This window comes from Prionailurus viverrinus, chromosome D2, assembly GCF_022837055.1.
Source record: "Prionailurus viverrinus isolate Anna chromosome D2, UM_Priviv_1.0, whole genome shotgun sequence".
Taxonomy (NCBI): Eukaryota; Metazoa; Chordata; class Mammalia; order Carnivora; family Felidae; genus Prionailurus; species Prionailurus viverrinus.
Window position 1 is genome coordinate 15395204 of NC_062571.1, and position 23386 is coordinate 15418589.

At 44.8% G+C, this 23386-nt stretch overlaps 1 protein-coding gene across 1 annotated transcript in view; it reads left to right on the top strand.

Annotated features, from left to right (window-relative positions):
* The window catches only part of LOC125147565 (pecanex-like protein 2), a 291684-nt gene that overhangs the window by 224793 nt on the left and 43505 nt on the right, over window positions 1–23386 (top strand). Inside the window, exons 25-26 of the mRNA XM_047824659.1 lie at window positions 4244–4302; window positions 8509–8724. Of these exons, the coding sequence (XP_047680615.1) occupies window positions 4244–4302; window positions 8509–8724 (275 nt within the window). The remainder of the gene's footprint in view (window positions 1–4243; window positions 4303–8508; window positions 8725–23386) is intronic.

Below are 23386 nucleotides of genomic sequence, written 5' to 3' on the forward strand. Positions count from 1 at the left end.
GTGATGTGTCTTGGTGTGAACTTCTTGGAATGTATCTGCAATTTCTCCTCTTCTTATGGGACTCAGATAACTAGGGTGTTAAATCTTTTTTGATAATTCCACAGGTCTCTGAGACTTCTTGTTCTGTTTCAGTCTGTTTTCTCTCAGTTGTTCCGATTATGTAATATCTATTGTTCCATCTCCCAGTTCATTGATTCTTTTTTCTCTGTCTCTTGCATTCTGCTATTGAATCCTTCCATTGGGTTTTTTATTTTGTATATGTATTTTGTATATACTTCTATTGTATATTTTTACTTAGAAAATTTCTATTTGGTTCTTCTTTGTATCTTCTGTTTCTTTGCGGACTTTCTATTTTTGTGCTGAGATTCTCTTTTTCCATTTGTTTCAAAAGTATTCTTAATTGCTCATTGAAGAATTTTATGAAGACTAATTCTAAATCTTTGTCAGATAATTCTTTCATTTCTGTTATCTCAGTGTTGGCATCTATGAATTGTCTTTTTTCACTCTTTTTGAGATCTTCCTGTTATTATGACAAGTAATTTTCTATTGAAATCTGAGCATTCTAGGTATTATGTTATTTGATTCGGGATATTATTTAAACCTTCTGTCTCAGCTGGCTTTCTCTGACACCATTCTTGCAGGAGAAAGGGAGCAAGGCTTTGTCACTTCTGGGTGGGGTTACAAGGCAAAGCCCAGGCCCATCAAAGGTGGCTGTATTGACAAGACCCCCCTACCTTTAGTTTGGGATCTCCAACAGCTACTCCCTAAGGGCCTAGGAACCAGAACTAAACCAGACCTCCCAGCTGGTAGCAAAGTTGGAAGCCACCTGAATGTCCTCAGTCAGAGCCCACTCTGCCAGCTGTACAACCCTGTGTCCTCAGGAAATTTCTTTCATGCCAAGTCATTCTAAAGCACGTAGTGACAGACAGGCAGACAGAAGAGCAGTGGCTGGCCTTGAGAGAACTAATATGATTGTCAGTGGCAGCAAAAATGAAAGATGCAAAACAGACCCGAATGAACCTTGTATATCTATCCAACTTGAAAGGTGACAGTGTCCTTCTATTTAAGCTCTGGCTACCTTCACATTGTCTAGATTTCTGTAAAGCCTTCCTGTCCCATGAACAGAACTACAGTCCATCCATAACTCCATTCTGGGTTTGCTGTGTGAACAGACACCCGTCAAACTTCTTCCAGCCGGTCACACTTCCCCATCAAAAAACAGGAACAGTTCTCCCATAAATAGTCTGTGTGTGCTGACAAATGGGAATTTGAAGCAATATAATTAAGTTGCTGTTAAATTATTTAAGTGCCTCGGGTGAAACCGTATAGGAGAGGAGGTGGTTGACTCAGGGAGACACATCGGGAGGTGAGAAAGGAAAATTTGAAGGGAGGAAACTAGCTTTGTTATCTGCATTCCGTATTAACAGAAGGGAAGAGGCTTCAGAGTAAGTCACCCTATCTGGAAAGGCCTGTTGCTAGACTCTTGGCCTGTGGCCCTTAGGACGATGTTGCCTAGCAATGAACAGGGACTCACCAGGCAGTTGCTAGAAAGAGTGTGTGCAGATGCACACATAACATGTACCAGCATACTGTACTCCCCTTGAGATTGGGGCGTGAGATACAAGCCCCCGTTTTCTCTTTAAGCAACAGAATTGATGTTTATGCAATTGGACAGTTAAGGCAGAAATCCAATTACTGAGCTAATTAGCACCTTTGAGTGGTAAGCACCAAATGTGCAGGAGGAAAGCACTGGAGAAAAGCTCAAATTACCCACTATGGCTGACAGTTCACCTTCTGAGAGAGTCTGGTGGAGAGTCAGAGGCCCTGGGGTCCACAGGCAGCTTAGTGTAGTTATTGCAGATCGGAATTTAGCACTCTGCGTTCTGTAGCCTTTTGAAAAGATAGCTTTCCAGTTAACATAGTTTTAGAAGGTGTTTTAATTCCCTAAGGAGTTTGGTAAATGACTTTCTTTTGGCTCAGTCCCACTTTAAAAATTGTTTATTCTGCTGCTGAAAATTCCATTTGTCCTAGGTCTTCAGGTGAAATTAAAATTCCATTTAGGGACTAACTCTGCCGACATGGGATTTGGGCCTTCATTAGAGAGAATTTGGTTGTTTGCTTTATTTTTTCGCCACCCTGGGCTCTTTTACTTTCAATGCTGATCTAAGGGTATTTGGAAGGAAAACCAAAGCAGTAATAGAACAGGGTGGTGGGGTTAACAGCCTTTTTGAGATGCAGCAGAATATTTTTTTCTCCCCAACCCATGTGTAGAATCTATCCCACAAAGCTCGAGCAGGATCGTGCCTAGATGGTTCTCGAATATCTGAGACATACGAGGAAAAGTTTTTCTTAGTTCCGTCTAAGTATTTTGTATCTGTTCTGATTCCCAAGAGACACGTTCACAGCCGAAGTCTGTATTCTGAGGTTTCTTCTTAAGCACGATTACTTAACAAGTGTTTGTCCTGTATTAAACCATCCTCGGGATGTCAGCAATCACGTTTAAGTATAATCTAGTGGCAGCTAGTCTCCTTTCTTCGCAGGAGTCATGAGAGGAAAACATAATTTTAAAAACAGCATTAGTTTGGACTCTTCATTCATTCGTGCCAGCGGTAAGCAAACGTGTGTCCTCGTGCTACTTAGGGTCTGGCCATAAGAGGCCACTATTATCAAATCATCACACAAAGAAATATATGATGTGGTAGAGCCAGCCCACCTGGGTTCACATCCAGGTTCTATCGCATATTAGCTCTGTGACCTTGGGCACTGAGTCGCGGGTTCCTCCTCAGAGGGAACGGATATAATCACGGTACCTACCTACGAGGGTAGTCGTAAGCATATGAGTTACTGCATGTAAAGTACTTACACAAGGAAGCGTTACGGAAATGTTAGCTGTCATCATTGTTAGTAACATTAACCATGACAGGTGCCCCGAAGGAGAGGTACAATGTGTGAAGGAGCATATGACACACGAGTCTCACCTAGAGCAGGGGTCGAGAAGACTTCTCAGAGAGCAATACTTGGGCCGGACTTGCAGCACCAGAGGAGTCTGGGAGGAAAGTGGGCGGGTCAGAAAAGACTCCCAGGTGGAGGACACAACAGCTGCAGAGGATCCAAGGGAGGGCAGGGTGACAGGAATAGGAAGTCAGGGCATGCTGAAGACGTAGAAAAAGGTTAGTATGGTTGCAACAGAGAAAGCAAAGGGCAGAGCGACAGCAAAAGCAGGGGCCAGCCACGCTAAAGATCAGTTTTTTCACACGTTAGTAGAACCTCATTATGTTCAAACTTGTCCGTAAGCCTGTGTTCAGTGATATATTTCTAGTGAAAGCCCTTCTTAATGGCTCAGGTTTAACCATATGAAATTGTCATTTTTGTACATCATGAACAGTTAAATATCCAAGTTCACGTGGCTGATGTCAATCTCTTGTTTCATCTTTCAAAGGATGATGAGACCACCAGTGAATACCTAGAATAAAAAGACAAAGCAGGTCAGACACAGTCTCTCTGAGCACGGCAGACTGGGCTTTTAGAGTCAGAAGTGGGTTGGTGCCATCCGCACAGGAGTTACATGGGGACAGTTGTTGATCGGTGAAAAGTCTGCAGTGAGTCCATCCCTCGCTGGCTGGCTTTCAGGAGCAAGGGGTCACATGGGTTGGCTGGCTTACAAAAGCTGTGAACGGAGGAGCTGTCATAACAGAAGAGATTTAAATCTGGTTCTGATGGCCATTAGTTGCCATAGCTACCGGCAATATGTCTTCTTCCAAGCTTGTAAGAGCTGAGTTTATTCTTGTGGTTGGACCTGAGAAAGGCCCATAAGAATGCACCCAGCTCTTGCAAGCAGGTGGTGGAGACACTGACTACCTCCCATAATTTTCTGGGACCAACTTGAAAAGAAAGATGCCTGTGTGTGCGCTGCTTTCAAATTCAGAAAGCGAGTGACACTCCATTGGCAGTCCAAGGGCTTGCTTCTTGTTTTATGGATCTGGTGCTCAACACTGAGAAGGCGCAAGGCCAGTCTCCCAGTCCTGAGATGTAATCGTCTCTCCCCTCCGCGTGTTTCTTGTACTTTTCCCTTCTTTATCACGAGAGCCCGCTCCCTCCCTGCAGCACGGTCACATTCAAGCAATCACCCTAACAGGTGAGTTCCGTGACCCCTACATTCCCCACCACACAGCCAGTTCTGTAGACCGACTCCCATTTGTAGTGACCTCACCATGACTTTTGGCCCTTCTGTGGTCCCTTCTAGCACACGGCGTGTGGATAACTCCAACACGAGACTGGTGGTCCAAATTGAAAAGGATCCAGGTAAGAAGATACCTTCTTTCTCTCTTTTTAATGATGTATTTGTTCTGTTATATAAATGGATTCCTTCAGTCTAAACAGGGGGGATGACTCCTCATTCTTTGTAATCATTGTGGAGGTAAGGTAGGTCTTGGTAAATATGCTGCCTGGAAAGATAAAACTGTACAAGTAGACAGACCAAGCATCCTGATTTGGTTGGGAAATGTTCCTCTCCATCATTTAGAACCGATTTGGTACCTGTCTGGTATTGAGTGACTCTGTCAATTAAGACACTTTAGTTCATGTGTGACAAAAGTCAAATACAGACTCTAAACCTTGCTATTGGTCTTGTAGCCAAAAATTCTCAGGAAAACCGTCAGTATTGTGATATCCTCCAAGGCAAACCATTCCAGGACCTAAGATTCCGAAGTTTTCAGAAACTTTGTTCAACACGAAGCTACGGAAGGATTTACCTGCTAGGAAATTGTGTTGCTTTTTCCTTTCTGTAATCTATTTCTTTTTGAACCATTCTACCTTTCTCCTCACCTCAGAACTCTCTCCCGTCTGCCAAACATTTTGTCCAGGAAGAATTGTATGATGCCATGATCTATATTTGAACTGCATGTACACGATTCATTTGAAATTATAATTTGAAATTTGAAAATACCTGGAGAGAGAAGTTTATGTTTTGTTGACCTAAAGTTCAACTTGTCAGTACGGCTTGGTGGGGGTGGGTGGGCTACAAATATCTCTGATGCGCATCTGTGGGACTCTATGACCTGGCAGGGCCATTGCTATTAGGCCTATGGATGGTTTCACAAGTGCATCATGCCTCTAGTTATTCACAGTGGCTGTCTCATTTTAATCAAATTATGCAGATGTGTGGTCAAGGTGTTCTAAAAAGATCTCCACTTTAGTGGTTTAAATTGTTTTGTTTTATTTCAATATCAAACAGTTTGAACAATTAAGCAAAAGTTAATTCTCTCATTTAGGCCTTTCCTTTAAAAGTGGCAGAGACTCAAAAAAAATCTCTAATTAGTGTCTCGGGTTGCATGCTGATTCATCACTGAAAATGAATAGACTCTCAGGTCAGGCAGGCTTAATCTGCATAGAAGATTAAGCATACTGATACCTCATTAGATTACATGACATGACTCAGCCCACAGAATAGTTTATTCCTCTCTATTAATCATAATTGGGTTATAAATGCACTAATTTCAATTCGGCCTTTAACAGTCATGAATGCCCAGCAAGGATAGTCATAATTTGATGGTGTTACCTTATAGATTTCTTACAGGTGGATCAGCTCTTCCTTGTAGGGGTACACCTGGGGCCAATCTTCATCTTCCTGTGCCCCCAATCACATTTCCTTTCCCCCGGGTATGGAGCTGGGAGCTCTGTTCAGCTCTGCAGTCTGTATCTTGAACTTCTTTAACTCCGCCTCCACTCCAGTAGACGATCTAGAAGGGAGCCTTAAGGTTTGCTTTTAGGCATTTCCTCTGTGGGGCAACTCTGCTTTCCTGACTTTCCAGAGCCAGAATCTACTCCCAAACATCAGATACTCCGGAATCTTGAACAAGTTTCTGTCCTTCATCATGAGAGATCTGATAGAGGGAGTGAACGGGAGATGAAAGGAAATACACCATGAACCCCCAATTCCACATGCCCCCCCCCAACATTCCATCATTCCTTCTTTCCTGTAGCCTTCCTTCACTCCTCTCTGGGAGTCTTCATCCACCCAATTAGAATGACTAAAATTAAACAAGCCACAAGCTACAGCTGACAATGGCCAGTCATGGCAAGGGTGCAGAACAATTAGAACGCCAATCACTGCGGGGGTGGGGGCGGATACAAACATGGTGCAGCCACTCTGAGAACCGCGGCCCCGCTCCTGGGTATTTTACCCAAGAGAAACAAAAACTTGTGTTCACATGAACTTCCACTCATGAATATTTTGGGGGGATTCGCTCATAATCCCCCCAAACTGGAAATAAGCCAAGGGTCCTCCAACTGATGAATGGATGCACAAGCCTTAGTAGATGCATACCACGGAATACTACTCAACACTGAACCAGAACAGATCGTTGCTCTGAAAGACAACGTGGAGGAATCCCAAATGCATGATTCTCCTTGGTGGTTCTGTGCCTATGCATTTATTAAGTCTCATAGGATTGCACACTAAAAAAGATAAATTTTACTCTATAGAAGTTATTCCTCAATAAAGCTGAGTTTTATATATATGTATATAATTGAAGAAGAATAAATTGTGTTAATATATCTATGTGTATATAATGTGTAAAAATATATCAGTATATAAGATATAATACTAGCAGTAATTGTTTATATTATAGAATATATATGTGTATGTATATGTGTGTGTGTGTGTGTGTGTGTGTATGTGTGTGCATGTAAATTGATGGTGTTTATTGTCTGTAAATGATTCCTCAGTGACTTTGATTTCCAAAAGCCCTTGGAGTCACTTGACAGGTGTGTTCTTAAAAACAAAATTTTTTTAAAGAAGCTGTCCATCATTCAACAGATTATTTAGCTGATCCCTATTGCACGATAGCACTTCGCCAATATTGGGACACAAAAATAAGCAAATTCAGACATGGATCTGTCTTCCTTCACTTCATGTCTTCTTCTTTTTTTAAGTGTATTTATTTACTTAGAGACAGACAGAGAGAGAGAAAGAATCCTAAGCAGGCTCCACGCTGTCAGCCTGATGTGGGGCTCGAACTCACAAACCATGAGATCATGACCTGAGCCGAAATCTAGAGCTCATGTCTTCTTCACTTCGCTTTCTCCACCTCACTGGAGAAATCAGATGTGAATCAAGTGACCGTATCCACATACACACACAAACACCAGAAGTCAGATTCCATTGGTGACAAGTGCTTCCGAGCAGAATACCATAGTGCTGAAAGCCCGTCGTAGGGGGTTTGGCCCAGCGAAGTGGTCGGTGGAGGCTTCCAGGAGGTGGTGATTGAGAGGAGGTCTGAAGAATAGTAAGTGTTAAAAAGCCAGAGAGCAAAGAAAGACACACCCAGGCAGAGAGACTGGAATCTACAAAGGCCCAGGCTGGAAAGGGACAAGGGACTCTACTGAAAGAAGTTCAGTGCTGAGCATAAGGGAGAAGGGAGGAGGAAGTTTGTGTGAAGTGAAGAAGGAGATTGAAGTAGGAAGCAGATCCCACGTGCCTCTCGTGTGCCCATATGTCCTAGGTTTGCTCCTGGCTTATAGCAGTGACTGTCCTCGCTTTAAAGATACCTGGGAATGCTAAATTATATGGGAGTCCGTTATAGGCAGTGAGAAGAAGCCTTGTTTCCATCTTAAGGGCATTGGGGAACCACTAAGGTCCTTAAGTTATGGGGTAGAGGGGTCCTAAGTAGCACATCAGCTTCTCGACTTGAAGAGCTCATTCTGGCTGTGGTGTAGAGAATAGACTGGGTGGCAGGTCCCAGTGAAGATACACTGGCGAGTCATATGACTAGCGTGGCTGTCCGCTTGAGAAATAATGTAGCTTGCAATAGGGTAGGGGTAATGCAAATGGAGAGAGGTGGAAAGATGCAAAAACTATTTGCAGTGAGGTGCTTGGGTGGCGCAGTTGGTTGAGCATCCAACTCTTGATCTTAGCTCGGGTCAGGAGCTCACGGTTTGTGGGTTTGAGCCCTGCGTTGGGCTCCGTGGCGACGGCTCAGAGCCTGCTTGGGATTCTGTCTCTCCCTCTCTCTGCACCTCCCTCAAAATGAAGAAATAAACTTAGGGAAAAAAAACTATTTGAAGAAAGTCAGATTGAGAGGCTGGGGTGTGAAGGAGTGGGAACGGAGATCCCTGGGTGATGGCTGACCGGGTGGTGGTCTCATTTACTGAGACGGGCAACAGAAGGGGGCCTGACTTGGGCCCGTGGAAGGTGAGGAGCATTGGAGACACACGGAAACAGATGTCCAGTAAGCACGTGGGACAGGTCTAGTGCATAGACAAGAGACCTCAGCTGGAGGTGTGAATCTGTCAATCATCTGCATTCAGACAGTGATTTTAATGCACTTGTGTAGGTGAGATTGCCCGGAAGGAAAATAAAGGGAAAAAATAAGAGGGTCTTGCAAAATCGACAAAAACGGGCAAAGTGTCTAAAAAGCCTGATTTACCCTTAATCAAATGACAGCTCACTGATTCCTAGGTCTGATAGAAGTAAGTACCCACTGATCATATTTCTTGTTCTCCCTTTAGGGAATGATGACAATAATCTTAATTCCATCTTTTATGAGCACCTGACAAGGGCCCTGCAGGAGTCCCTCTGTGGAGACTTAGTTCTCGGTCGATGGGGTAACTACAGCTCTGGCGATTGCTTTATTTTGGCTTCAGACTACCTCAACGCTTTTGTTCACCTGATTGAAATCGGAAATGGTCTTGTCACCTTTCAACTTCGAGGACTGGAATTTCGAGGTAAGAATCTCCTCATTGTGGAAGCTGTTGGAAGCCGGTTGCCTAAACTTATTATTGTGCAAAGCTTTAATAAGAGGTCACCATGGGGGTGCCAGGTGGCTCAGTCGCTTGAGCAGCCGACTCTTGATTTTGGCTCAATTCACCATCTCACGGTTACCTGGGTTCGAGCCCCACGTCAGGCTCTGTGCTTACCATGTGTGGAGACTGCTTGGAATTCTCCCTCTCTCTCGGCCCCTCTCCTGCTTGCATTCTCTCTGTCTCTCTCAAAATAAACAAATAAACAAACAAACAAACTTAAAACAAAAAGTCACCATGAAAGAGGAAGAAGTTAGTGCCTGTCTTATAGGTTGAGAATTAGGGAACTGGTTCCAACTGCCTTTATTTATGTATTCTGATATAAATAAATCCCAGTCATCTGAGAGAATAATGAAGTGAAACATGTCATCTGGTGTAAACCTTTGGAGTGGCAAGTTAGATCTTTGGTTTAAATTTTTCTGGAAAGAAACTCACAAGTGACGGGAGGCCGCAGAACATGCATGGGCTCCATGTGGAGTCAGCCAGAAACAGAACCTGGTTCTGTGGGTTTCCGGTGTTGTGATCTGTAGTGGACCATCTTTCGGTGCCTGAACTTTCCTTTTCCACTGCCAAACGATAAGAAGAAGGATGGCTGCCTCTATAAAGTTGTGTGACTTCAATGAGATCATGTATATGAGGGCTCTATGTGGATGCTTACTGCTTTGCGGTTAATGAGCCGACCTGATCTGGAAAGTGCGACCCCAGTTTGTCCATTAATCTGACGCTGGAGCTGTGCGGTGGAGTGTGCAGCAATTAGCATAACCCCTGTGTTCATGTTTCTGCCTCCTGTGTCCTTTGTTCACCCCCCTCATCCAATGCATGTCTTTCTGACGCCTCCTCCGTGTCAGGCCAAGTTCTAATGCTGGAGGTGCAACGGGTCCGTGACCTGAAGGACTCTTGCCCTTGCGATGTTTACCTTCAGTGGGAGATGTGGAAAGCGAACAAGGAAACAGATGAGCAGACTAATCACAACCAGTGGAAGCACGACGAAGGAAGGAAATGGGACCGCCGACCTAATTCACGCTTTAGGAGATTGTTCTGGTAGCTGTGTGCAGACTGTCCTCCAGGGGGGGCAAAAGCAGAAACAGGAAGGCCATTGAAGAGTGTCTTGTCACCCAGCCAGGAGAAGAAGTTGGAGACAGAGGAGCTCAGGGCGATTTGGAGGTGGAAAGGGCTGGACTCAGTGTTGGGGGGTCCGGGGAAAGGAGGCTCAGCCCGCTCCCTGGGTTCCAGCTTGAGTGCCTGGGTGGACAGAGGTGCATTTATGGAGACTGGGAAACCTGAATGAAGAACAGGACTTTTGGGTTTGGGAGTGTAATTGAGAGCTCCATTTTGGATATTTATTTTTTTAAATGCTCATGATTCACCTAAGTGAATTTCTCAAGTGGCTAATGGGACACGCGAGCCTTCTGTTCATTCAGGAGACATTTACCAAGGGCCGGGCTAGGTGCCATGACTACAGAAGTGAAGGGCCCCACCTTAAGCAGCTGGGAGCCTTACTGACTAGAGACTCATCCTGAGCGACCACCGTCCAGGGATTTGAGTGTCGTGGCAGCTCTGTGCATGGGGCGCTGTGGGGACCAAAGCAGGGCACTGGGATCAGACTGGAGTCTGGGTCAGCAGAGGAGAGGCTGTAGTTGGAGGGGAGAGGCAGGCAGAGGTGCGATGATAAAGAGGCACAAAATAGCCAGATGTGGTTTCCAGATGGTTTGAGAGAAAGGGGTCCCAGATAATGCTGGAAAGGTGAGTAGGAGCCAGGTTACCAGCATCCAGAACTTCCGAGGGACGAAAAGATACCTTATAGCCAAGAACAAAGTGCCATTATTTTATATCTTTAACACAATTACCTAATCCTTTAACCACGTCTTTTGGTTCTAAGCATTAGTTTTCCTATACAAATTTGTACAAAAGACTTTTTTTTTTTTTTTTTTTTAGAATGGTGGGTTCTGTGGTTGAGGCACGTATTCTGTGCATCCTTAAAAACTTGAGGAATCTAATTCAGGGAGCTTATTTTGGAAAAGGTTATGGGGCCGAGGGAGCAGTGATCAGATTCTTCAGAACAAACAGAGAAGCAGTGTGTCCCTGAAATTTTACACAAACACCAGAAAATGCCACAGGAGGTGGTGGAAATTGTCTCTGTACAGTCATGCAACAGACTTGTCTCTAGTGAGAGCTTTTGGGTTTTCCTGGACTTCAAAGGAAGGATTTTTCAAGTTCACCTAGTTGAACCTGAGTTAAATAGTCTCTATTACAAGTTCCATGCAGCTTGCAGCTTCTTTTGGCAAACTGACCTGATGTTTGAGTTTAAGGGCTTCACAGTCAACTGGACTTTAGAAGCATGTAGCACTTTGTCTGCTCCCCCCACGTATCGCAAATGGGCGTGCTTCTTGATCCACCACCCTGAATGTTTGGGCTTCACCTCATGTCATTTTTGAGGGTGTAACCAACTGCCGTAAGACTTAATGGTTTCAGACAACAAGGATGTCTTCTTTCTCACGGTTGTGAGGGTGGCTGGTAGTTCTGCCACTCTCACCCTGGGTTACTCGTACGGCTGCATTCAGCCAGAAGATGAACCAGGGTGGAAGGTCCAAGGTGCCACATCCAGATCAGGCTACCAGCTCTGGCCTCCTGGCTGTCCTCCAGGTGCTGCTCAGTGACGGGTGGGCTGGACCAAGTGTGGTCTGGGTGTCTGCGAGGCCCCTTATGGCCCAGTCTTTGGGACAGGCAGCACGTCACTGCCATCATGTTCTATTGGCCAAAGCCATTCCCAAGGACAGCTCCAATACATGTGGCCCTAACACGTTGGATGAGTCACTGGGGGCCAATCTCATAACAACACACCAGACTCCTGAAACTACCTCAGAGGAAATACAGAAGGAGGCTCAGAGCCGCCATATGTGGTCGAGCACGAGACAGAGGCCATTGTGTTAGGTGAGGCTGCCCAAGAGTGTCTCCCTAGGTGATTTGTCTTCTTGCCAACCACAGATGAAATGTAACCTGCCTATAAGAATGGCCTAAGTATAATAATGTCTTGAGAACAAATTACCAGTTAATCTGCCCCAATACCACTCACTGCTGTACAATACATTTTCTTTGACCTAGTTATACTGTAGTCTGGAACACAGCACTATTAAGAGAGCATGACAGAATCAAAGTTATGTTTTAGTTGCAGGAGGAATCCAGTTGACCTAAAATGACTCTTCTCTTTTATATCTCTTTGCAATGTATGCTACAGTATTCCCAGGGAAGATCTTGTTTTCTTTCTCCTCCTTGAGTATTTGTCTAAGACATCCCTTCAGTATTTCCTTTTTTTCTTCCAATTCCCTATTTTCCCAAGTAGCAGGCTTTATTTGGGTCAAATTTGACCTACTTCAGTACAACCCGGGCAGTCCGAATACAGCTGTACTGGTTCTCCTTTCGGAAGCACACTGCAGCTCTTAGTGGAGACGTGAGCCGCTCATGTCACGGACTGACTCTCAGGAAATGAATAATGCACCCCGGAGGAAGAGGAAGATAACCTCCCACAGCCAGGGAGCAAGAGATCCACCTGTCTGTTTCTCACTGCAGAGGATGCATTTGTATCACTAGGAGTTTTTAGTTGCAAGCAACAGAAATCAACTCCAGCTAACTCAACCGGGAGGAGGGTTTATTGAAAGATATTACACAGGGCGCAGACTTTCTGAGAAGCCTGGAGAAGCAGGCTTGGTGGCTGTAGGTCAGGAGCCATGTCTAAAATCACACCACAGTGCTGATCCCACGAAGCAGTCACATCTTGGCTGGGGGATCCGGGCACTCCCCTTATTTTATCGACACCCTGACCCCAGATGCTGGATGCTACTGTAGCTATGGCTTCTGTCCCCCAAATGTGGATGAATATGTCCCCTGAGCCAGCTTCTTTGTGTCACCAGCTCATTAGTCAAAATCTGGGGTACATCTGATGGGTGAAGCTGGGACCATATGCCCCCCCCTCTAGATGCAAGGGAGACTGGGAAAGAGAGTGTCTAAGTTCTCAGTTCTTAGAGGGAAGATGGTCACTGCCTCTCACCAAGACTCATCATATGAGTACATTGGTTGAAGTCATGCTAGCAGCTGTCATGGTTAAGCCCCGCATCTCTGGCTGACACAGTAGATGCCTCTGTTGCACTCACATAGGGTCCGATCAGTGAGCGGAGCTGGTAGGGGTAGGGGGTGCTTCCCTTCTGCACCATCAAGGGTCCTGGCTAATAGAAGCTCTGCCTGTTCCCCAACGCATCACTTTTGAGGTCGCTCTGGGCTTCAATATCAAACTGGCAGACAGTGAAGGATTGCCTGGAAGACTGCTGTGGGACAGGTCTAAATCTGGAATATATCATTTGCTCCTACATCCTATTGCTTAGAAGTGACATAGCTGTAAGAGAAGTCAGGATATGTCTAGCTGAGTACCCAGGAGAAAAAGTAAAAACACTTGGTGAACAGTGAGCCAGTCTGGTGTATTGGGTAATTTTCCAAACATAAGACAGAGATTTAGATCCTGGGTAGCCCAAGAGAATAATTAAGGTCCATGGCACATTCTATTTCTGTTGGCTGGTACCATAGGGAATGATTGAAATCGATTAAATCAAGAATACAAATAAGGAAGCCACATTTTTCTATCCAACTCTTTTTGGCTCATGCATCCGAGAATAGAAGTAAATTCTTTTCTTGTTCTTACAGAAACAAGGTAGTGGTGCCTCTGCTGCTCTCAGGTTTATGAGTATTATTTGCATCTACCCAACCAGGGAGCCTCTCAGGAAACCATTCAAGACTTGACATTAATCATTGGCTTTAAATCAAAGTCAAGGTAACAGGTAATGCACTTTAGAAAGCCAACAGTGTGAGGGGCACCGTGTTCAAGATTTTTCAAAAGAAATGGCATCTATCAGACTTTAAGTCCCATTTAACCATCATTCAAGTAGGTGGACACAGAAAAAGGGAAAAGTGAGGGTTGATAATCTATTCAATCCGTTTCTGTTCTCCTTTAGCCATCCAGGTGACCCAGGCTGACGGGTTCACCCATTTCTGTTAGAAGGGGAGAAAAATGAAGGAGGAGTCACAGTGTTCCAAACAAAATAAGTCAGGTGACGTAAAGATACTGTCTGATGAGGGGAAGAACCAGGAGGAGGAGCCAAAAGAAAAAGGCACTGGAGGGAGTCTTTTAGGAGATGCATGTGAGCTCCGAGCTAGGGAGAGAGCACTGGCCTGTGAAGGTGACATCCACCCTCAGAATGGCCACAGTCCCATTGCTTCCTCCCACTTAATAGTGGGAAAGCCAGGCTCCAGAAGATGAATGCTATCTGCAGGCTCACAGCTAGTTAGTGCTGGAACTAGGCAAACCCCGTGGCTCTCTATCTCTTAACCAGAATGTCTCTTTCTGCCTGACCCTTTTACCTTCCTCTTTCCTTTTTCCTTTGGGATATTTGTTTGGATTTGCACTGTAATGCTTATTTAGTTTGTAAAACACTCAGTAAAGTGGGGTAGAATGCCTTCAATCGCTGGCACATCCTTTCAGAAGCTCCACATTATTTTTCTGGTTGCCAAAAAAAAAAGCAACTTAAAAACCCCACTTTATCTCAGGATATTTAACAGAGCATCACAAATGACTTGGCCTCTCCAATTTTTGACTCCATTATCAGAGCCTCCGTGTGATTTCTAAGTTCCTAGTGTCTTTCCAGCTCTGACAGCCCATCAGGTCAGGAGATGCAAAATACTTATACCATATGATACACTCGGGGGAAATTTGAACCTCTCCTCTCTGCTGGAGTCAGAGTATAAGTCTCTCCTAGGGAGCAGGTGCTGTTGGCGGGCATCCCAGGCTTGAGACCATGGCTGGTGTCAAGAGGGAGGATGAGCAGTTGTTGACTTCTTGCTAACACGGTGCCTCACAGGGGAGTTTGACACGCCTGAGCATTCATGCACCGGCTAGCGATAGGATTGGGCGTCAGAAACACCACCACAACAGTGAAGCAGAGTGGAGGGATTTCAGGCTAAGGGAAGAGGGGAGCTTGCTCTGATGGCAAGTGATAGAATCCCCAGGGCTGAGAGGATGGAACCCATGCTAGCACATCTAGAGTAACAGGAGAGGAGAGAGAACATATGGCCCAGATGCACGTAAGAGATGGGTCGACAGATGGAAGGATGGATGGAGTGGGGAAATACAGTTGGCCTGTATGAAGAGCCCACTTGAGGTGAGGGGTCATGATTTTCAAGAAAGACCTGTTGTAGTTGCTCGTGTTTTTTTTTTTTTTCCTAAGCCACATTCAGCTTCATGGGTGCAGGTATAGAACAGTAGAGTTGGCCTTCATCAGGACTGAGACTGAGTTGACTGAGTGCCAGAAAGTAAAACGAAGACAAGGAAACTGACAGTGTATGAAAGGGTGTGGCAATGTCTGCAGTGCCTGGCCATGTAATGCAGGCTAAGAGATAAACAGGCAAGGGTGGGAGAGGGGTGGGAAACAGGACCTGGTGAAGGGCTTTCTGGATCTCAGAAAGGTGTCAGAGTTGTAGAAGTTGTGATATTAGAGGAAAATAAGCTGGAGAGATAGGAGGTGGTTGCGGAAGAGTAGGATGTTTGAAACGAACATTCATCGAAGGCAAACAGTCTTTGGTGATTATAGTCTAAGATCACGGCCATGGAAGTGAGTGGCTGAGGTTGAGTGAATGCGATCATTAGAGGAGTGGGAGTCAGGGGCCAGGATACTGCAGTCTCAAGAGTGATTGGTCAGAAGTGTGCTGGAGAGTGACAGTGACCCCGAGCCAGAATCCCCACTCGAGGACTCGGAGTGACCTAGAGGGCCATGGAAGAAGGCAACGAAGGAGAATGGTGTGGGGTAGACAGGGACAGCACCACTGAGAAGCAAGAGGACATCCTCCACCTGCTCAGACCCAGGAGCGAGAGGAGTGCAGGAGAACAGTCATCCCCACTAGAGGGCAGGGAGAGCTAGCTTTCCAATAGGGCACGAAGGAGAAGAGAACATTCAGAGAAGTTGAGGAATAGACACTGAGTTCCCGAGGGCACAGCGAAAAGATCTCAAGAGTTTGTGGCCTGGGTGGGAGTTGGGTGGTAGTTAAGATCAGGTCAGAAAATGTGATTTACACAGTACTATGGAAATCAGGCTACGGGGGGGTCCTGGGTTCCCCATGGCAAATGACAGAAACTGTCGTAAAGACACATTCTCTCAAGGGTGATGAAGTGGATCCTATCATCTAAGACTGGGTCACATGCATGGGAAGTTTTGAGGCTGCTGAGATGAAATTTAGTTATGCGTGCAGCTTTCATTATCCTCATTAGTATAGGATTGCTACATTTTTATCACAGCAAGAGCCACATTTTTCCAGAAATCTTCTTATGGGGTGTCTTAGGAAATATTTAAGTGTCATTTGATAAAGTGGGTTTTTGGGAAGCCCTAGAAAAATGGTATTAGAAATACATGATGTTATGTGGACACTTACCTTTTCTATTAGTTGCCTAACTACAGTTTTCTGTCAAATTACTATTTTTTCAGTATTTCTTTATAATGAATGATATGGCATTTGAATATATTTTATATTTTGTATGCACATTCCCATGGTATCACATCCTTCTGGTGTTTGCTCATACAGTAGCTCATGCAAAACACAACCAATAGTTTAGATTACTCTGTCCTCTTATCTGGAGCAAAGTCGTGATGAAAATTATGTTTGTTTTTAGGTGTTTGTATGTATAGATCATGAATCTTGGGGATCAGGACGTTACCATGATGTGTAGACATGTGGCCACATGTGGTAGATGGTCAATAAATGTCTCCTGGTAATTAAAATCATAAGTGGTAATTGAAAAACCAAAGCTTATTTTCAGTATTCTTGCAAAATTGATATATGCAGCTCTTTATTCATGCAGGCTGTGAAATATTGTTTGAACCAATTTCTGCTAGATGGTGAGACTCTCAAAGGCTGAAACTCCTTGCCTTATTCATGGCCCTCCCCCCGTGTGTTGACTGGCTCACGTAGGATGCCCAATAAATATTGGTTGAGTGAGAAGGTAGAGGCAGTCTAAGCGTTCCTGAGCACGAGTTCTTTGCCAGATACCATACTAAGCACTTAAACTCTCAAGCTCAGTATATTCCAGAATATTTCTTATAATACCTCTATAAAGTCAGCAAGTGTTATTATCCCTATTTGAGACATTAAAAAATATTGGGAAGAATGAGGCTTCAGGCTTCATGGTCACCAATGGTAGAGGAGGGTAAGCATCCCTGGATGGGGATGTCCCCTAAGTAGGCCACACTGCCTTGGAGGGAAGGGAGGGAGGGAGGCAAGCAGGAAGGAAGGAAAGAATTTTTAAAAAATTCTCTCTGGTTGTTGAAACTTAAAAGTTTTACCTGAAAGGGGTCTTAAATATTAATATGGCATCACCACTGTTAGCAGCTCAGTTTCTGGAATGATCTACTGCCTTAGCAACTGTGAAACCCAGATGGCTCTTGCCGAATGAATGTAGAAAGCAAAGGCATAGTGATCAGGATGTAGCCACACATTACCATCAGATCTGGAAAACATCAGAAAATGGGATTTATGTTCCTGTTTGTGTGAGATGTTATCAGCCATCTCATAGTCTGGCTAACACCCCATAATCACTGGCCTGTGGGGACATTTTTAAAATATCTGTGTAACCTAATCTTATCTAAAGTTAATCCAACCCAAACCTTTCTCCTTAGTGGCGATGCCACAGAGAGCCATAGCTGTCCCACTAATCTTGAAACTCTCTAGAATTCTTTCTTCTCTATGGCAACATTCGGGTCATTAGCGAGTCCTTAGTTCTAACATCTACATGGCTCAAGTAATCTATTAAATCCCTTGGTTCCAAACTTTACCCCTAAAATAATAGGTTCTCCATTCAGAATTCCTAAACACATATTTTTCTTCATTTCAAATTATGTGACATGTGAGTGAGAGAGACAAAGCCATGCTTGTCTAGATAGCAAGTCTGGGAAGAAAAGAGGCTTTGCTGTTGAACATGAAAAGAGTCTGCATATTTAGAAAAAAAAATGTAATGTTTATTATATTTTTGAGAGAGAGACAGAGACAGAGCGTGAGCAGGGGTGGGGGTGGGGGGGCAGAGAGAGAGGGAGATACAGAACCCAAAGCAGATTCCAGGCTCTGAGCTGTCAGCACAGAGCCACGCAGGGCTCAAACCCACCAACCATGAGATCATGACATGAGTGAGAAGTCAGAGGCTCAACCGACTGAGCCACCCAGGGGCCCCCTGCATATTTTTTTTAAGTTTATTTATTTTGAAAGAGACAGAAGCAGTGCCAGCAGAGGAGGGGCAGAGAGAGAGAGAAACAGAGAATCTCAAGCAGGTTCCGCACTATCAGCGTGGAACCCGACGTGGGGCTCAAACCCACAACTGTGAGATCATGACCTGAGTGGAAATCAAGAGTCGGACACTTAACTGACTGAGCCACCTAGGCACACCGCGTTGTTTTAACGACGCTCAAAAATAAGTTTGTGGAATAAAAGTACAATAATACAACTCAGAATGAAATATGAATGAGAGAATGACTCTTACCTGTGTAAGGTCAAGTGCACTGGTGTCCTGTAAATGGGGCAAGAATGGAAGAAAAGCCATATCATTCACAGAGATCATGATTATGTATGTCAAGTTTTCTCATACCTGTGCTTCAAACCTGCCCAATATAAGTTACCATGTACACGAAGTGCTTTGGGGTGCATTTCATTTTCTCCTATAGGCCGGTAGGAAAAAAGTAAATTCAGAGAAACTTTTGCTCATAATCTGTTAAACCTTATTAGACAGTGTATGCTAAGGGGAAAATACGGATTTTAAATTCAAAAGGCCAGACCCTTCCACTGGAGAGGCTGCTTTGGAGACCCAGTGTTCTTATTTGTATAAAAAAGGAGAAATTACACCTGCATAGCCAGGTTGTGTGCCGTTAAGTGAGATGCTATCACTTTTCAATGTGATTAACATTACATAAGCAGATGATGTTTTGAAATCAAAATTCTCTGAGAGAAAACAGTGCTGCTTCATTGAAAGGTATTCCACTGCTTTTAAAATCCAGCTGGCCAGACAGGTCATAAGAAAAATTTTATCGGTATGGATCTGTCTTAAAACAAATTGAGTCTCCTTGGAATATAAAATGGTTACAGTAAAAACCTCTGTTGTGCCCACAAAATCAAACATGTATAAATTATTCTAACACATTTTCCCTGTACTGTACCCTGGGCCAATACACTTCTTCTAGATTCTCTGTGTGACCCTTGAAAGGTGGTCGACTGCAGTGCTGTCGAAGGCCTGGAATTGGGGACGAGGAGAGAAATTGTCCTGTAAAATAATACAGAGCTAAAACCCCTCAGTGTCTCAGGAGACCAATTCTACTCCTTGATTTCCTTCTGCTGTATGACCTTGGTCATGTCTCATATTCTATTTCTCCATCTTTAAGTTTGGATTCATTTCAAGGGGGTGATTATCAAATGGATGTGTGGCCATCATCAGGAAATGGGATGTATAATAAGTCAGCTTTATAAATAAACATGTTAATCATTGTAATGATTATTTCTTCCCAGACATTTAATCTGGTGAAGTCTAGCAGATATAGAAGCCTCCTCCTAGGGCAAATAGCTGGGGACAGATGTACCTTTAAGCTCCTGTTCCAGAATTCTGTCTGGGAGAATTAGCGTGGGGTGGAGGAGGGGCTGGAGGGGCATCTCCATGCCTTTCCCGAAAAAACAAACAAACCCCACTCTACGACTTACGTGAAAATGACAATAATTCACAAACTTTAAAATGCCTTCTCTTGTATTATTTCTTTGGGTCACATCACGGCCCTTGATATAACCCACTGGCGAGAGGCAATGATCGTTTAGATTTCCAGCCTTCATGTTGTGGATGCTCTCTCCCCCGTCGGCATCTCTGTCACTGTGTGTGTGACCCACTAACAGAAGCACACCGAGGAGGGTGCTTCTCCAAAGCTCAAGGACAGCTGGCTGGGGCCGAGCCCTGCCTCACACATCTTGCGTCTCCAACACACGACATGCATGCGTGAGGTCCAAACGTCAGTGGAAGGGATCTGCTCTGAGCTCAGCTTTTTTTTTTTTTAATTTTTTTTTAATGTTTATTTATTTTTGAGACAGAGAGAGACAGAGCATGAATGGGGGAGGGTCAGAGAGAGGGAGACACAGAATCCGAAACAGGCTCCAGGCTCTGAGCTGTCAGCACAGAGCCCGACGCGGGGCTCGAACTCACGAACCATGAGATCATAACCTGAGCCGAAGTCGGCCGCTCAACCGATTGAGTCACCCAGGCGCCCCTCTGAGCTCAGCTTTAACCATTTTCTGGTGTTCTCCTCCTTCTGTGGCCCTGGGCAATTCGGTAACGATCTTAACTACGACCTCTGAAGGGAATACAATTTATAAAATCCACACACACATCCCAGAGTGTGCGTCTGAAAGCCCACCTGCAGCTTGAATCAAAAGCCCTGGCTAAAACCTATGTCTGCCTAATTGTAGTCCACTCCATGGCCAGGGACTGATTCCATCCTGTCAGTCCCCTCCTGGTGGCCTCATTGCACACATACGTAAAACGCCGGCCCAGTGTCTGGCACGCAGGTCCAATGAAGGCAGTGGCCATATGAAAACACAGCACAAAGAAATGTCTAGCAAAGTTATTTTAAAACACTGTCACTGGATAGCCCTAAACATAATAATGATAATACACGCGGTTTTCTGGGGGAATCCAGTTAGTCGGATTCTTTGGGACAGCTGAGTGGTGTTTCTCAAAAGACTCCTATCAGATAAAGGAGGAAAACTGGAGGGCCAGGAGGCCCAATCTTTACAATATGTTGTGCATTTAGACTTTGCTGTGCATGTTGTAAAGCAAGCTGACATTTTCTTTCAGTGCAGCTTTCCCACTGCAGGGAACCGTTTTTTTGTTAATTTATTTATTTTAGAGAGACAGAGCACAAGTGGGTATGAGGAGAGGGAGAGAGAGAGATAGAGAGCGAGAAGGAGAATCCCAAGCAGGCTCTGCCCTGTCAGCATAGAGCCTGATGCAGGGATCAAGCTCACAAACCGTGAGATCACGACCTGAGCTGAAGTCAGACACTTAACCGTCTGAGCCACCCAGGCGCCCCTGCAGGGGACTGTTTTTAATGTGTCCCCTTCACATAGTAGCCGGGCCTCTCCTTCATTTCCTCTGACCTCCTGGTAAACAGCCTCTTCCTTAGCTCCTGTCCCCATCACTTTTCACCTGAATGGGACTGTGGGTAGCTGACTTCCCGGCCCCAGCCCCTTCTTTGCTCCCCCAAAGCTGCAGGGGAATCTTCCTTAACTGCAACTTTACTCGTGTTTTCCTGAGACTCAAAAGTCCCCACTGCCTGCCTGTTACCTACAAGATTAAGTTCATGCGTCTCCGTGAGAGTCAGGTTTCCACTCGAGCCGGCCTGCCCTGAGTCCTCTCTTCTGTGGCCCAGGCTTCCGGGCCTGGATGGCACCTTCCCCACAGGGTTCTCTGGAATGGAAGCGGGGACACTTTGGGTGGATTTTGGTTATCGGACCTTCTGTTTCAGCCAGCCATTCTCTTTAGCTTCCCGACCATTCCAAGAGGATGTCAGCTCTACCTCTAGCCTGGCTGGACCACCAAAGAGGGGGCCTGCGCAGACCGACCACACAGAATATCTCCATTCCTAGGCTTAAGTCACTGCTGCTCAGTCCACAATAATTTTCAGAACTGGGTGGAGAAAAACGATCCATAGCAAGGATTTCCTCAAAAGGATAAAGTTCTCCTGCTTTCAAGACTCTCCAAACTCTGCCCTTGAGAGACACGAGACCTCTAGAGAACCACATTCCTAACTAAGGTCGAATTGGTTCAGCCCCCTACAGAAATGCTTTCTCTTTGTTGTGCTTTGGCCATATTAGAACAGCTCGTACTTTCTGGGCAATTCTCTTAAGGATAGTGTTCACCATGTTGCACCATGTACCTTTTATTAGGGTCCTGGGAACATTCTCTTTCTGGTGTCTTCACTTGAAATAGCCAAGATCCTGCCAAGCAATTATTTTGTTGTTGTCTTAAGGACACAAGAAACTATTCAAGGTTTCTTCTACACTGTCTTCTAGAAAGCCCCAGGGAAGTCTGTGGCCTACCTTTAGTAAATATATAGGGTATCACAGAATGCAGCTAGGGTCTCTTGACATTATTCTCTCTGGCTTCATCATATTTTTTCTTGTCCCCCATTTTACTTAAATTTTATCATTTGCCATTGTTCTGTGCACGCCTTTTTAAATTAACTTCATTCCTTTCGGGAATTAAGTGTGAATAAATGAGCCAGGCCTGGCCTGTCGCTGGCAAACAGCGCTGAAAGGGGAGCAGCGCTTGCTCACTGGGGGAACCAGCAAAGGGAGGAAGGAAGGGTCAGTGGTCAGGAGAGCTGCCCGGTACGGCAGCAAGGGCTGCCCCACATTGTGGCCACATGCAGGAAATTGCTACATGCCCTCTGTGGCGAGACACCTGGGACCTTCTAGATACATTTTCAGTTCAAAAAATTAATTTCCACTGCTTTAATTAGGCATTCTCATCTATCAGCACTCAGGCTCTAAGACACTCTGATAATTTAAATTTAAAAATTATTTAATGAAGGCGTTCCTGTGTCCCACTGACTTAGACCATGAGAACATCACAACATAAAAGATGCCAAGGGTCAGTTTCAGTGGAAACACCAGACAGAAACGGCCAGCCAGGTCCTCCCTCACTGACACCAATGGTGTAGGTCACGGCGTAGGGGCAGTTGACTCTTGGTGTTCCCTTTGCAGGAAATGTGCTCCAAACCTGGTGAGCCTCTCGGAGGAGAATATATGGTCTTGCTTTGCATTTGAGCAGCAGAGTAGTGCATGTACAGGACGACTGGGTTTTTTTATTTTTGTATTCTTTTGCAATGTGATCCTGACTATGAATCTTTTGTTCCTAAAAGGAGGTGCAGAGGCCTACCTTAACTGAGTGTTTATCAAAAACCTTTGGCAATTAGGGTGTCCCTGTCGAGCAGCCGTCCCTCATGGCACACTGTTTCCTCAACTGTCTTTGTCAGTGCCGAGATGCACCCATGTTCCTCATGGTGTGGGACTTTACTACTCACATGATAGAAATCGAAACTCCTCATTTTATTGTGTGTGTATACACACACACACACACACACACACACACACACACACACTGAAACACACACACCTTCCAGTTTGTTTGATGTAAGGGGGAAAAACCCCTTACATTCAGCCCAATGTAAAGGGGGAAAAAAAAAACCCTTACATTCAGCTCAACATGGTAAATGCCAGACCTGGATGGAGAAGTATGGAGAAAGAAATTGTAAAGAAATGCAGATTTTTTAAGCATGTCATTTGACTAGTTTTGTTAACCTATTGGAGGTGAAAATTCTCCTTTATGCTTCTTCCTTGTGGAGTCTAAGCAATCTCACTTTGTTCACTGAAAGAGGGTTTCTTCCCGAATTACATTATTACTTGCAGAAAACCAGTGTTGTCCCTGTGCCATTTAGTAGGATGAGACATTTCCCACCCCCGGAGTCTAGTG